Source organism: Amblyomma maculatum, chromosome 8, assembly GCF_055883805.1.
Source record: "Amblyomma maculatum isolate TAMU_Amacu chromosome 8, ASM5588380v1, whole genome shotgun sequence".
NCBI lineage: Eukaryota > Metazoa > Arthropoda > Arachnida > Ixodida > Ixodidae > Amblyomma > Amblyomma maculatum.
In genome coordinates, this window is record NC_139351.1 from 109,630,871 (window position 1) to 109,643,073 (window position 12,203).

At 45.2% G+C, this 12,203-nt stretch overlaps 1 protein-coding gene across 2 annotated transcripts; it reads left to right on the forward strand.

The window, feature by feature from the left end:
* The first annotated feature begins 20 nt into the window (after nucleotides 1-20).
* On the forward strand, nucleotides 21-8,910 carry Vps26 (vacuolar protein sorting 26). Of its 2 annotated transcripts, none has more exons than XM_084577181.1 (7): nucleotides 21-105; nucleotides 1,021-1,240; nucleotides 2,625-2,781; nucleotides 3,945-4,109; nucleotides 4,240-4,415; nucleotides 7,319-7,461; nucleotides 7,964-8,907. In XM_084577181.1, the coding sequence occupies exons 1-7, from the start codon at nucleotides 103-105 to the stop codon at nucleotides 8,075-8,077; spliced, it is 978 nt and encodes a 325-aa protein (XP_084433307.1). In that variant the 5' UTR covers nucleotides 21-102; the 3' UTR covers nucleotides 8,078-8,907. The 2 variants fall into 2 exon arrangements, with proteins under 2 accessions (XP_084433307.1, XP_084433306.1); XM_084577180.1 differs by having other exon boundaries at nucleotides 103-212; nucleotides 7,964-8,910.
* Nucleotides 8,911-12,203: the final 3,293 nt, after the last annotated feature.

The window sequence follows — 12,203 nt, forward strand, 5'->3', positions numbered from 1 at the left end:
TCGTTCGTGATCAGCCATCTCGGGAAAGGGAAAAAGTGTGCATGACTGATCGAGGTGCGGGTGAAGTGGTGTGAAGTGTTGGGTGTCACAAAAGCCGTGAAAATGGTTCGTAGCCTTCGACCTTTTCGCTCTTAATGGACCTGTACTCATCATCGGTCGCGTACGAGCAATGCCGGATGAGTTCACGACGTATCCGGGGCGTCTGGAACCCGGTATTGCACGTTCTCGGTTTGGAAACCCCCTCTGCGTCTTGTCGAAAGTACCGTTGCTCAGCCGGTAGCGACGCCCACTGTCCTGAACTACCGCTTCTAATCTTCGCGACCGTAGGTAACAAAACGACGAAGACCGGCCGGTATACGTTAGGACAACGATTGTTTTTACCGGCTTTCCCATCTAAGCGGGCCGTTCAGGCCATGCGATCGCAGACTCGTGCGAACTCGGAAGCTCCGGTGTCGTGTTGATTGTCCCGTGAGGCGCTGACGGTCATCGCTTGTCGAGACGTGGATGGAAGCGTTTGCGTTTTTGTGTCTGCTAGCAGGGTTACGATGTCCTTGTCGTCTCGATATGAGTGTCTCGCACGCGCTGAAAAGCCAATTTTTCATTCGCTCGTGCTGCAGACGACGTGTAGGGGGCTATGCTGTCGATGAGCGGAGTCAAAAGAATGCAGTACAGGCAGCGCGGTGTATGTATATAACGTCTCATGTTAAGCCGGCGTCGTGTGCAGTCTTTGGCAGAGTATTGTTTGCTTCTCTTGCGGACAGTGCAGTAGGACTGAAGATGTGTTCAGTCAGTGCGTGCGTTGTCGTTCCAAGTTTGTCGCGCTTACAACAGACAGCTTGGCGAGGGGCGATGTCCACGCCAAAGAAAAATTCCGATCGCATGCGCTTCCATGCTGCCGTGGTATCATTTACTCGAATATCGCATATGAAGTTCCTCACATTAAAGTTATCTCATCTTATCTCGGCCGCAGCTGTCGTTTTGCGTAGCGGCAACATTGGATCCGACGTGTTCTTTTCGCAGGCGTTCTTTGGGCTCGGACAGAGTGCCGACATCGACATAATCCTCAATGGCACAGAGAATCGCAAAATGGCAGAAATAAAGACGGAAGACGGGAAGAAAGAGAAGCACCTGCTCTACTACGACGGAGAGTCCGTCTCGGGGAAAGTGAACATAACACTCAAAAAGCCAGGCTCCAAGCTCGAGCATCAAGGCATCAAAATAGAGTTCATCGGACAGATAGGCAAGTCGTTTCTCTTCCGAAACTGCAATGCTTCTGAGTCACTGCATTACATGACCAGCAATGCATTACATGGCCAGCAGGCATCTTTACAGGGCCACTCCATAATGGCCTGTATTATGATACGAACTGTACAGGTTTCACAAGTTTTCAGCACTGTGTAGAAAAGAATGCACAAGATCACTTAACTAGAGAATTCAGAGATGTATACAATGGCCATAAGAATCATGACAAGCATCCTGCTTTCTATTCTTTATGAATGTGAATTTTCTTGGGCAACCTGAATCAGTTTCAGTGTTTGTTTTTTATTTGTGGATGCATGCTCTTTATTTTAGGAACATTCTGTATGTATGTGCTGCTTTGAACGAAGAGAAAGATGCCAACCAATTAAAAACAGATTTCATTTGACATTCTTGGCTCCCTGAACAAGGGCCTTGTCCACAATGAAGTCATCACCAGAAGTGGATTGTTTTTAAACACACTTGAATAATGCCATAAGAAATGTTTGTGTACCGAGCTAAGATTTCTGATCCAGTCCTCCTACTTGTCTGCTGTGTTTTCACACTATTTCTACTAAAGTGACATACCAGCGATGTCATACTCGTGATTTCCTAAAAAGCTAATCTTGTCGACAAAGAAACCTGAAATTTGAACAGACATTTCACCAGATCAGCACTTAATGCAATGATTGTACGTTTTAATATTAATTTATAGTGCATGCTCAAGTATGTGTGCAGACTTTTATCTTTCTTTAGTTTCCCAGAAATGTGCCTGACTTGCTGATTGTTGTGTGTTCTTTTTCTCAGTGTAGCTGTGGCTTTTTGTTTGTTTCTGCAGTTTAGAAATCAGTAATGATGAAATGTTTGAGGTTTCGCACTTTTATTCCACACTTTTACTGCTGTGTTTTTATAGGATTAAACTAGTGACCAATATGGCAATCCAGGAAAATGAGCTGTGTGCAGTGTCTTTATAAGAGCATGAAGAACAACACAGACAGTGTTGTGCTTGTCTGTACCTTTTCCTGTACTTCAAAATTGCACCATGACAGCCATGAATGATACCATTTTTGTTTTAACATGAAGATGTTTGCGTAAACTTAGATAGCCTTGTTGGTCAACTGTGGAGCTGTGTATAGCTTGTAATAGCTTCAGGTCATGAACACAAAATTCATGCATCACTGGTGATGATTGTGCTATAAATAGGTGAGCCTGTTTTAGTTGTGGGTTTGACAGCCTTCTTAGTTTCACGGATGAGTGCTGCATTTTATATTGTGTGCACCAGGGAAGTGCTACATGCATGGTTTATATATATTGAGTGCGTTTTTGCAATTGCCCTCTGGTGTGATGTAAATGCCCTTCATGTGCCCATCGTTGATTTTGTGTTTCAGAGCTTTACTATGATCGTGGTAACCATCACGAGTTTGCATCATTAGTCAAGGAACTTGCGCGGCCTGGTGAGCTTGTCCAGAATGCCAGTTACAGTTTTGAATTCGTCAACGTGGAGAAGCCCTACGAATCGTACACTGGCTCCAACGTCAGATTAAGGTGGGCACTAGTTGCACAGCTGTGTATTCGTGACAGCCAAGAGTGTTTTTGTGCAGATGGGGGGTGGTCAAAGAAAGGAACGGTGCAACACGGCTCCGTCTGTTAGCGATGTGGACACAAATCTGAATAATCAACTGGCCCAGTCAGCGGTTTTACTTCATCTAAAAGTGGCACATTAGCGGTCTACTTTATTGAGTCATCTGTCATCCCCGAGACCTCGTCATTTTGACCACGTGAGATTTACATAAGAAAATTGTGCAACCGGTGGGTTGGTCATGAAACCGTTTTTTTTTTTGTGCTATGCACCGAGGAGCGTGAGCTGTCCAGTTTTGATTGACGCGACTAATTGTGCACTTGTTCGTAGCAGTATAAAGCGCCGACATTTAATACTACTAATAATAAAAATAATTATGCTCATGTCACCTGTTTTGGATTTTTAAGCAGAAATGCCTGCTCATTTGGTTTTCTTTATTTTTTCATTTCTTGTCTCATGAGTGGCACCACCAGAGTGTGCGATCCGCAGTGCATGTTCGCAAGACCAAGGAAAGTCACAGGTTTAAGTATGGTCAAGGGTCTGAGTCCCAGAAAAGGTTATGGGCTTTAATTCCAAAGAAGGTCAGGGGCTCGAGTCCCAGAAAAAAGTTGTGGGTTTTAGTCCCTCATTCATATCGCAGCAACTGTGATGCCATGCACGAGATCAAGGGTTCGAGTGCCTCATACGCATCACAGTTGCAACTGTGACTCCAGCTGTTGTCGAGGCATCAAAGCTGCCCTACACGAGCCAGCTTTTGTCTATATACACATAGGTTATCCTAAGTGTCTTGAAACTTCTTTTAGTGCATACACTTCTGGGCCTTGGCAGTGGTGCCTTTTCGGGTGGACAATGACTAGTCAGTTACATGACCTGCTAACAATTAACAGTACCCACCTGTTGCTCGTGGTCATGATTGCCTTACACATACATTGCCCCTACACTCTCCCTATATGTCATTCCCTGCAACAAGTGATGCTGAAACACATCATTTTTGATTTCCAGTTCACCTTTTGTGTTACTCTCTCATACCATGCTCAACATTTCTTTTACGTGAAAAAGATCCAGCATCCTTCACTGGATTCATTGCATTCAGGGGTCAGCTGTGCTGCATTCTATCCCTTCTGTCCAGGTATTTCCTTCGAGTGACCATAGTGCGCCGTCTCACGGATCTGGTGAAGGAGCTGGACATGGTGGTGCATACACTTTCATCTTACCCCGAAATCAATTCCTCCATCAAGATGGAAGTGGGCATCGAGGATTGCCTACACATTGAGTTTGAGTACAACAAGTCCAAGTGAGTTCACTCGATAAACATGCGGGATAGGGTTTGCAGTGCATTTGCAAAGTATTCTGAGACGTGAGTCTCTTCTTGTCAGCAGATAATGGCTGATTTTCAAAGAAGGTAACTGCATTACTTCCCATAGGTATCACCTCAAAGATGTGATTGTGGGGAAGATTTATTTCCTGCTGGTTCGCATCAAGATAAAACACATGGAGATTGCCATCATCAAGCGTGAAACCACTGGCTCGGGACCAAACATCTTCAACGAGAACGAGACCATCGCCAAATATGAAATTATGGATGGTGCACCCGTGCGAGGTGGGTGTGTTGTGCTTCCAAGTGATCATGCGTGCAGCTGCGTGTGCTAGTTTTGTCTTGGCAGGACCCATCAGCCTCATTAATATGCGATAAATTTTTATGAGCATACATATTTTGCTTGTCGACTGATACAAAAAATAGAAATTATGGGGATGCTTAAATCGCCCTAAGAATGGAATGCGGTAGCATTAGAAGCAATGTTGCTGCTATACGTTTCTTTGGATGAAATTCAAAGTGATTGTTGTTGCTTTTCCTTACGTTCTCTTATGTTTTCTTTTTATTTTTTTAGCACTTATATTGGGATACGGGGCCAACCTACTGCCATTGCTTGGCCATGTCACTTGGTCTCATTGCGTCCACACCTCGGCAAACAGTCAGTGCTTGGGCTGTTGCATGGTCTTGTAAGGTCGCACAAACTGCCAACAAATCAGTGTGGCCATTCCACCTGCCACCTGCCGAAGCAGCTGTTAACTTGGCCATGTCATGCAGAATAGTGATGTCTCACGCCTCGGCAACCAATCAGTGGTCAGGTCATATGACATCATTGATTGGTTGATGGTGCAGTATTATAATGTTGCAGGTCATATATATATATATTGTGTTCGTTCATTATCAGCATGATTTGTTATACCTGCAAGAGCTACCATGCACTGAATAGAGGGCAGGAATTATGCAGTTAATACCTTGTTTACAATTATTTGATAACTCATGTCGGCGAGAAGAAAAAAAAAAGGGATGGTGTTGCAATGTGGCTTATTGCTCACATGTAAAAAGAGTTTACTGAATGCTGCCATAAAGCATCGTATATCGGTGAGGCAAGGCACTGGCAAAATAAAATGCAAGATGGCGGAACGTACAGTAGAGCAGCCACCTGATCAGCAATGCTAGCAGGAGTATTGCTTCCATGTTGCCTGAATACACGGCATCATTTGTGGAATGCCGCCTGAAATGCAGAGCTTAGGACGACATGTAGCCTGCTTAGGCTCCATATATCAGTTTCACCTGGCTGCAGGTCCCATGTGAAGGTGCAAAAGTGAAACCAAGGTGCCCTAGTGCACGTGCTTTACTGTACGCAGTATGGTAGCATGCTTGTGTTGTACATTTTTTGTTTTCTTTTTTCTTCGTCCACTGTGGCCTAGGATGAATAATCTTTAGGTTCTGCCGAAACTTGATAATGATCAAAGCAGTCGCCACAAAACAGCCATAGCACCACACGTGGGCAGAAACTGTGCCCCCTCGCACTGTTCTCCAAGAGCTGGGTTGCTTCCATTCACTTGTGTATGGTAGTCTAACACTAGATGATCAGTCAGCAAGGCTCGCGGACAGTTGTCAACTGCATTGTGGCCCCATAAATGCACAATAACTGTGCAGTGTTTGCTGTGTGTTAACGGTCGTCTGTCTGTATAAGGAAAGACTACGGTTTCAATTTTTGCTACCAGTTTAAATTAGCTTTATGCCTAGGGTGCTTGCTAACCACACTTTCGTTGTTCAAATTAACCGCGAATTGAATAGACTACAGTAGTGCTTCGAGAATTTGTACCATCAAAACCAAAAAAAATCTGTATGCAGAGGCAGAAGCATGGGAAAGGTGCTCAAGCAGACCTGTTTAGGTAGAGGGGATTTAGTTTGCGCGTCGCCATGAACTTATGCCTGTACAGTCGACGTCACCCCTGTGTAGAGCGCTCGATCGGCGCACTTCCCTGCATAAAAATCGATAGCTCGTCACAGTTTCTACATTTTACAAGCAATGCTTCTAAGGAAGTAGATCCACACAGACCTATGAGGAAGATGAGCATAAGCACTTTGTCCGCAAATCGTGGGTTCATTTTTAATTTGTTTTTTTATTGCGCGATGAGCACTGCCCGAGCGCTCTACACAAGGGTGACGTCGACTGTACATACAATGCAACTAAATGATCTCGGAATTAACGATCTGTGGGCCGTGTGTCACCAAAAACTGCTTGTGGCGCGACTAGTGATCCCAACATCACAATTTACGTGCGGCGTGTTGCTGCAAACTTGCCACGGCGTGTACAGCATGACTAGAGATCGACGCTTGCGATCTCCACAGCTGAGAGCCTAAAAATATAAATTGGTTCACAGGAACGGAAAGGCGCAGTACCTGTCAAACATGTTTCTGTGGACACCTGAACCGCATCGTAAGGGAGGAAAGGAAGGTGGGAGTGAAAGTGGATAGAGAGAAAGAGGAGCCATAGTGGAGGGCTACGGGTTCGACCACCTGGGGATCTTTAGCGTGCGCTGACATCGCACAGCTCACGGACACCTCTTCGTTTCGCCTCCATCGAAACGCAGCCGCTGCGGTTGGGATCGAACCCAGGTACTCCGGCACTGTAGTTGGGCATCTTACCACTGCACCTCCCCGCTGTTTGCGCATTCAGTGCAACAGGCAATCATGGCAGGGGCGACATCCAGGTTGCATATCGCTGCAACTGCTCGCAGTGTGTACTGCAAAACTGGCGATCACAGAGTGATGCTAACTGCTTCTTGTGCAAACTGCATCCGATGTCAATGCACGTTAAAGAACCCCAGGTGGTCGAAATTCCCGGAGTCCTCCACTACGGCGTCCCTCATAGCCTGAGTCGCTTTGGGACGTTAAACCCCACAAACCAAACCAAACAGTTCCAGAGTCAATGTGCATTACTGAGGGCTGCGGTCGTGGCTAGCGCATTCATATCATCCGAAGCGGTACGGGAGAGTGTTTAGAACATCTCAAGTTCTGTACATTGAACAGAGAGCACTCCAACCAAAAATTTATTCATTTGTATCTCAATGAAATTTGTATCAACTGAGTTCATATCGCCGAGATTCTACTGTATTAAAAAATATGTAGTATTGGCACTCCTCTATCTGAAAACCTAATTGACTATTAACACAACTGTGCAGGAGAGTCCATACCGATCCGTCTGTTCCTTGCGGGCTATGACCTGACGCCCACCATGAAGGATATCAACAAGAAGTTCTCAGTACGGTATTATCTCAACCTGGTTCTGGTCGACGAAGAAGAGCGCCGCTATTTCAAGCAGCAGGTAAGTGGTGGGCATACAATATACATCTGTTCTCAACACATTGTCATGTATGGCTGAGCCAAGTAGAGTATACTTTGAAATCACTATTCAACTGTCAAGAGTTGCCACTTCTCTCGTCGTCACCTTATGTGCTGCACCGATAATTGATATTTGCATTCAGTGCCCCTGCGAGGGCAAGAATCATTCCTTCCCAATGAAAAAATGGTTATGCTTTCATTTTATTTGCTGTAGATACCTTCATGCAAAATTGATATTGCTAAATGGTACACTGTTGTACCTCTTGCCATTGGCAGCTAATCTGTAATTGCTCAACAAGGCAAGCATCAATGTCTAAACAGGCACTGGCTAATACTCCTCACTATTGTGGCATCCATTACGCCTTCATTAATCCTGCAGCACCTGCAAATGTGGCAGAACCTAGTTCGTTTTTGTTTTTTGTTTTCTGTGGAGTTATGGAGGCACATGATTTAAGTTTCCACCACAACCTGTGCCTTTGTCTCAGGAAATCGTGCTCTGGAGGAAAGGGGAAAAGACCCGGAAGCCCATCCAGCAACAGCAGCAGCAACAGGCATCTAACGCGCACGCAGACCAAGCAGCAGGAGACTCCGCAAAGTAGCGCCCTTGCACTTGTCCAAACGGTCTCCGTGTACATCATCTCCGGTCACCTCTCCGCCGCTTCCATGTTCTTAATGCGGCACTTGGTGCGCCACCGGGAAGGATTCGCAGCAGCAACAGCAGTGATGACAAAGACATGAACGGTCAAGCGCGGCAGTTGCCAAGCTGCCTTCCGGCATAGTCCTTTCTTCCTCCTTACACTTCTCGCTCAATCGCGAGAGACAAATGCCTGTTCCTTTTTTTGTACAGAGGACAGCTGTAAATACGCGACATTCCAATTTCTTTCAGTTTGCATGACCAAAAGGAATTGCTAAGCAGTGCATGTGGCCAAGCTCCACACTGCTGCTGCTGGTGGTGAGCGTGGCAATATGCAGAGCTCTCCTCTTACTCTTGCCCTTAGTTCTAGTACTGGCTTTTTCTTTCTCTCCCTCTGGCAGATTACTACTGAGTGCATGTGTGCTGTACAGATATGTATATAGGTAATGGATCATGCATCACTGGGGAAGAGAAATGGTTTGTGTATTACGAATAAAACGTGTGATTTATGTGCTGCAGTGTGCCGTGATGTTACGAGGCTGCTTGGTGGCATGCCAAAGGGCTCCAGCCCTCTGTTTCGAAACGTGAGAACTAGACCGACTTCTGTACTGGCCAACTTGTCAGAGCCTGAAGGAACAGTATACCAGTAGAAGCTGAACCAGGGGTTGATGCAGTCCTTGTTAGAGATGCTTTTCTTGTGTCAGCAGTGTCACACTAGGGAAGTAATTACACTTCATTTCAGGCTATACATTTCAGGCTATATTTATACCTTGCTTACCTATCAACTTGGTGAAATAAAAAATCGGGAGATTTCTGATCAGCCTGCCTGAACCGTCTGCATTCTCGTTACCCCTACGCCACGCTGGCACGTCCAGACGGCTTGATTAAAGTGAGACTTTATATGTGAGCTGATAGCTAATGCTGTCGCGTCATACTCTTAAAGGATGAGCTTAAGTGTCCCCAAAAATGTAGCACCTTACTCTGATAGAGGAATAATGTAGCAGGCAAAAGAAGCTTCCATCGTTGCTTTCACAATTCAATTAGAGTTTACCAGAGCTAAACCACAATTTTTATTTTTTTTTGCCAGCCGCAACTAATTTGGCTCGAATTTTCCTGTCTCCAATTTGTCACCTCTGTTCATATATAACAAAACAAAGAAGAAAAAAAGCGAGTTCACACAGGGCAAGAGAGGATTTAAAGAAGCCTGTAACCAAGCAGAAGCATATTTTACCCGACGATACTAGTGCAGCTAGAGTGTACTAGAATATTCCAATGCACTATAGTGCGGCACCTGATTGTGACAGTGAACATTACAATGTGGCTGCTGATTTCTCACAGCTAACTTAGCAAAGACTTTTCTTGCACAGGCATAGGCCATTTATCAAGAGTTTCAAGACAGCGATCGTACAATCTGCAAGTTCAGGTTAAAATCAGAAGTCCCCCAGGTGAATGGGGAGGGTCTGCTATTATGGGGTCTGAAATATGCAAAAACGATTATGAACAAATGCTCTGCGGCACCAATGTAGGTATTTAGTGCAAAATGTTTTCTAATTACATAGCTATGCAACTAGAATTCACTACATAACTTTTAATTAACCCATCTCGATAGTGCTGATGGAGAGGCTGTCATGGGCAATAGCAGTTTGTGAAACGCAGAAAATATTTCTCCAGCCCTGCAGTGCAACAAAATCCAGCGCTCTTTTTTTCGCACAAAACTAAATCTGAGCACATTAGACACTCTGGAAGCTTGGTGGAAACGGCACATCCACTGATGACTTATTGCATTGACTCCGGCGTCCAACTCTAACTGCATGCACTATTGCGCCATGTCAAGAACATTGTTTTGAAATGACAGGACGAAGACGGCACTGAAGTAACAGCGACTTTTTTCGTGAATGATTCACGCACATATACAGGCTGCTCAAGCCTTGGTCATCATCACTGCTGCTCCGAGAGGGTGATAGGGGTGCAACTGACCAGTTCAGATTCCACAATTTACTCTTATGATAGTCTTTGCTCATCCTGCAAATAAAGGTGCTCTCAAGGTCAGGGGAGAAGCCCTTGCATGTCAGACAGTGGATAGCCAGAAAGCCTTCAAAATCTTTTCCTTGACGTGCTTTATGTTTGATGAACCTATAATAGCAAGGAGAGCCTGTGGGAAGCCTGTGTCAGTTCCACTTCTGTCACCAGCTCTGACAAACAGCTGACCTATCTCCGCAAGTGCCAACAGTTATCACAGAGTGCACGTATGCATGAGTAATTTGCAGTACAAGTTGCTGGATGTTCAGCATTATCCATCTCTGTTTGCATCTTTTTTGGTAATGCAGTCTTTTCAAACATGTACCAACAAGCCTTATTTCCCAACTTATTGCTTTGCTGCTTGGTGCAAGGAAATTCCACCAACTGCACGGGCAATATTATAGGAGAGACAAAAATGTGCAGGGAAAAAGCACTGGTGCCTTCATTTAAATTCGATCGAAACGCAGCCACCACAGCCAGGATCAAGCCAGACTACTTGGGATCAGCAGTCTGGTACCCTAACCACTAAGCCACTGTGGTAGGGCACTAGAGTCCAAGCCAAAATGGCTAACGAGGGAGCACTTGCTAGGCTGAGGCTGATAAAACTTTATCCACAATAAGTGGGAGGAATAGGGGAAGTCAGCTAGCGTGCCGCAGGCCGTGGAGACTTTTGGCAACGCCGGCCTATTCGACGACCTTGAACTGAATGCCAGGGTCATCGCTGGACCTTAGCTTGTCCCAAGCTTCTTTAGAGGGATCAGGCAAGAGTTCTGAGGGAGGCTTATGGGCTTTGCACGCCCAGATCATGTGCTCGAAGTTGTCTTTCTCCCCGAAAAACCGGCAGAAGGGATTTATATCCTTATTTATGAATTTTGATATGTAGTTTGGATTGGGGAGGGTCCCCGTCTGTAGCCGTCTCCATATTACTTGTTGTCTGGTCGGTGTTTTATGGGGTGGTGGGAGTGTTCTTCTCATTGCTTTGTAATGTGCAGTGAATTCGTGGTATGATACGGCTGTGCTCACCAGAAACCAGAACCCTTCGGTGAGCACATGTTAGGAAATGCATTCCAGAGAGCGCACAAATCAGGTTTCGAACAATGTGCCATAGAACTGAACCACAAACACAAAAAGCAACACATGGTAACAATCATAAGTGGGCTGTCTTTATTAGGAAAATATGGCAAACAAATGTGGCATACTCCTAGAACTAGCAGCATTGATTGCCAAACAATGGTGATGCTTCTGGAGCCTCCAAGCTATGGAGGAGCTGGCCCAAACTGGCAAAGCATATTGGAAAAGCACTGTCTTGCATTGAAGCAATGTCCTTTTCTTAAATGCCTGCCATGTTGGCTAATGACAGGCTGCCAGCATCATCTATGGCAGGCACTCGTAACTTGAATATTGGTGCCATGCCTAAGGCCCCTAAATTTCTGCAGTGGAAAAGTCCACAGATTGAAAACAAAGTTTTCAGAATTTCGTTGGAGACATAAAACAGCTTCAGAATCCATCTCACTGACATGCAGTGCAAAGGGGCATGACTGAAATTTTTTGGTATAAACTAGGGGCCTTAATCGTGTCTACTCTCATTGCTAGGCCATTTGGGAGCTTTGAATTGTATTACAATCAGTGGCAGTCAATGCCATCTTATGGAGCCCGCTGCAATCTATGGCAGGACATCCGCAAGAGGAAAGCAGGCCATACTTAGACCAATGTGGCAGGCACCTAATAGACAAGACTACATGAGGTTATGCAACAGGAGGGCTCTGAGCTTGCATTGCATCTGAGCTGCCTGTAGTGCAGTCAGATGCAATGCAACCTATGCTTAATGGCTGCTTCGCAGATGATTCATGCTCTCGTGTTGCATCTGCCACATTACTAGCTGAATGCCACAAACCAAGAAATGACTCTGGAGCTCACATTTCCACAGGGTGGCAATATTGTAATATACATCACATTGGAGAAACATGGTGCTTTTCACATTCCACACCCATTTAAAATGTTTCCTTTTTTTCGCGTCTTTAAAAAATAAGAACCTTTTCTCAGTGGCAACAACTTCTGCCTGCTCACACAAT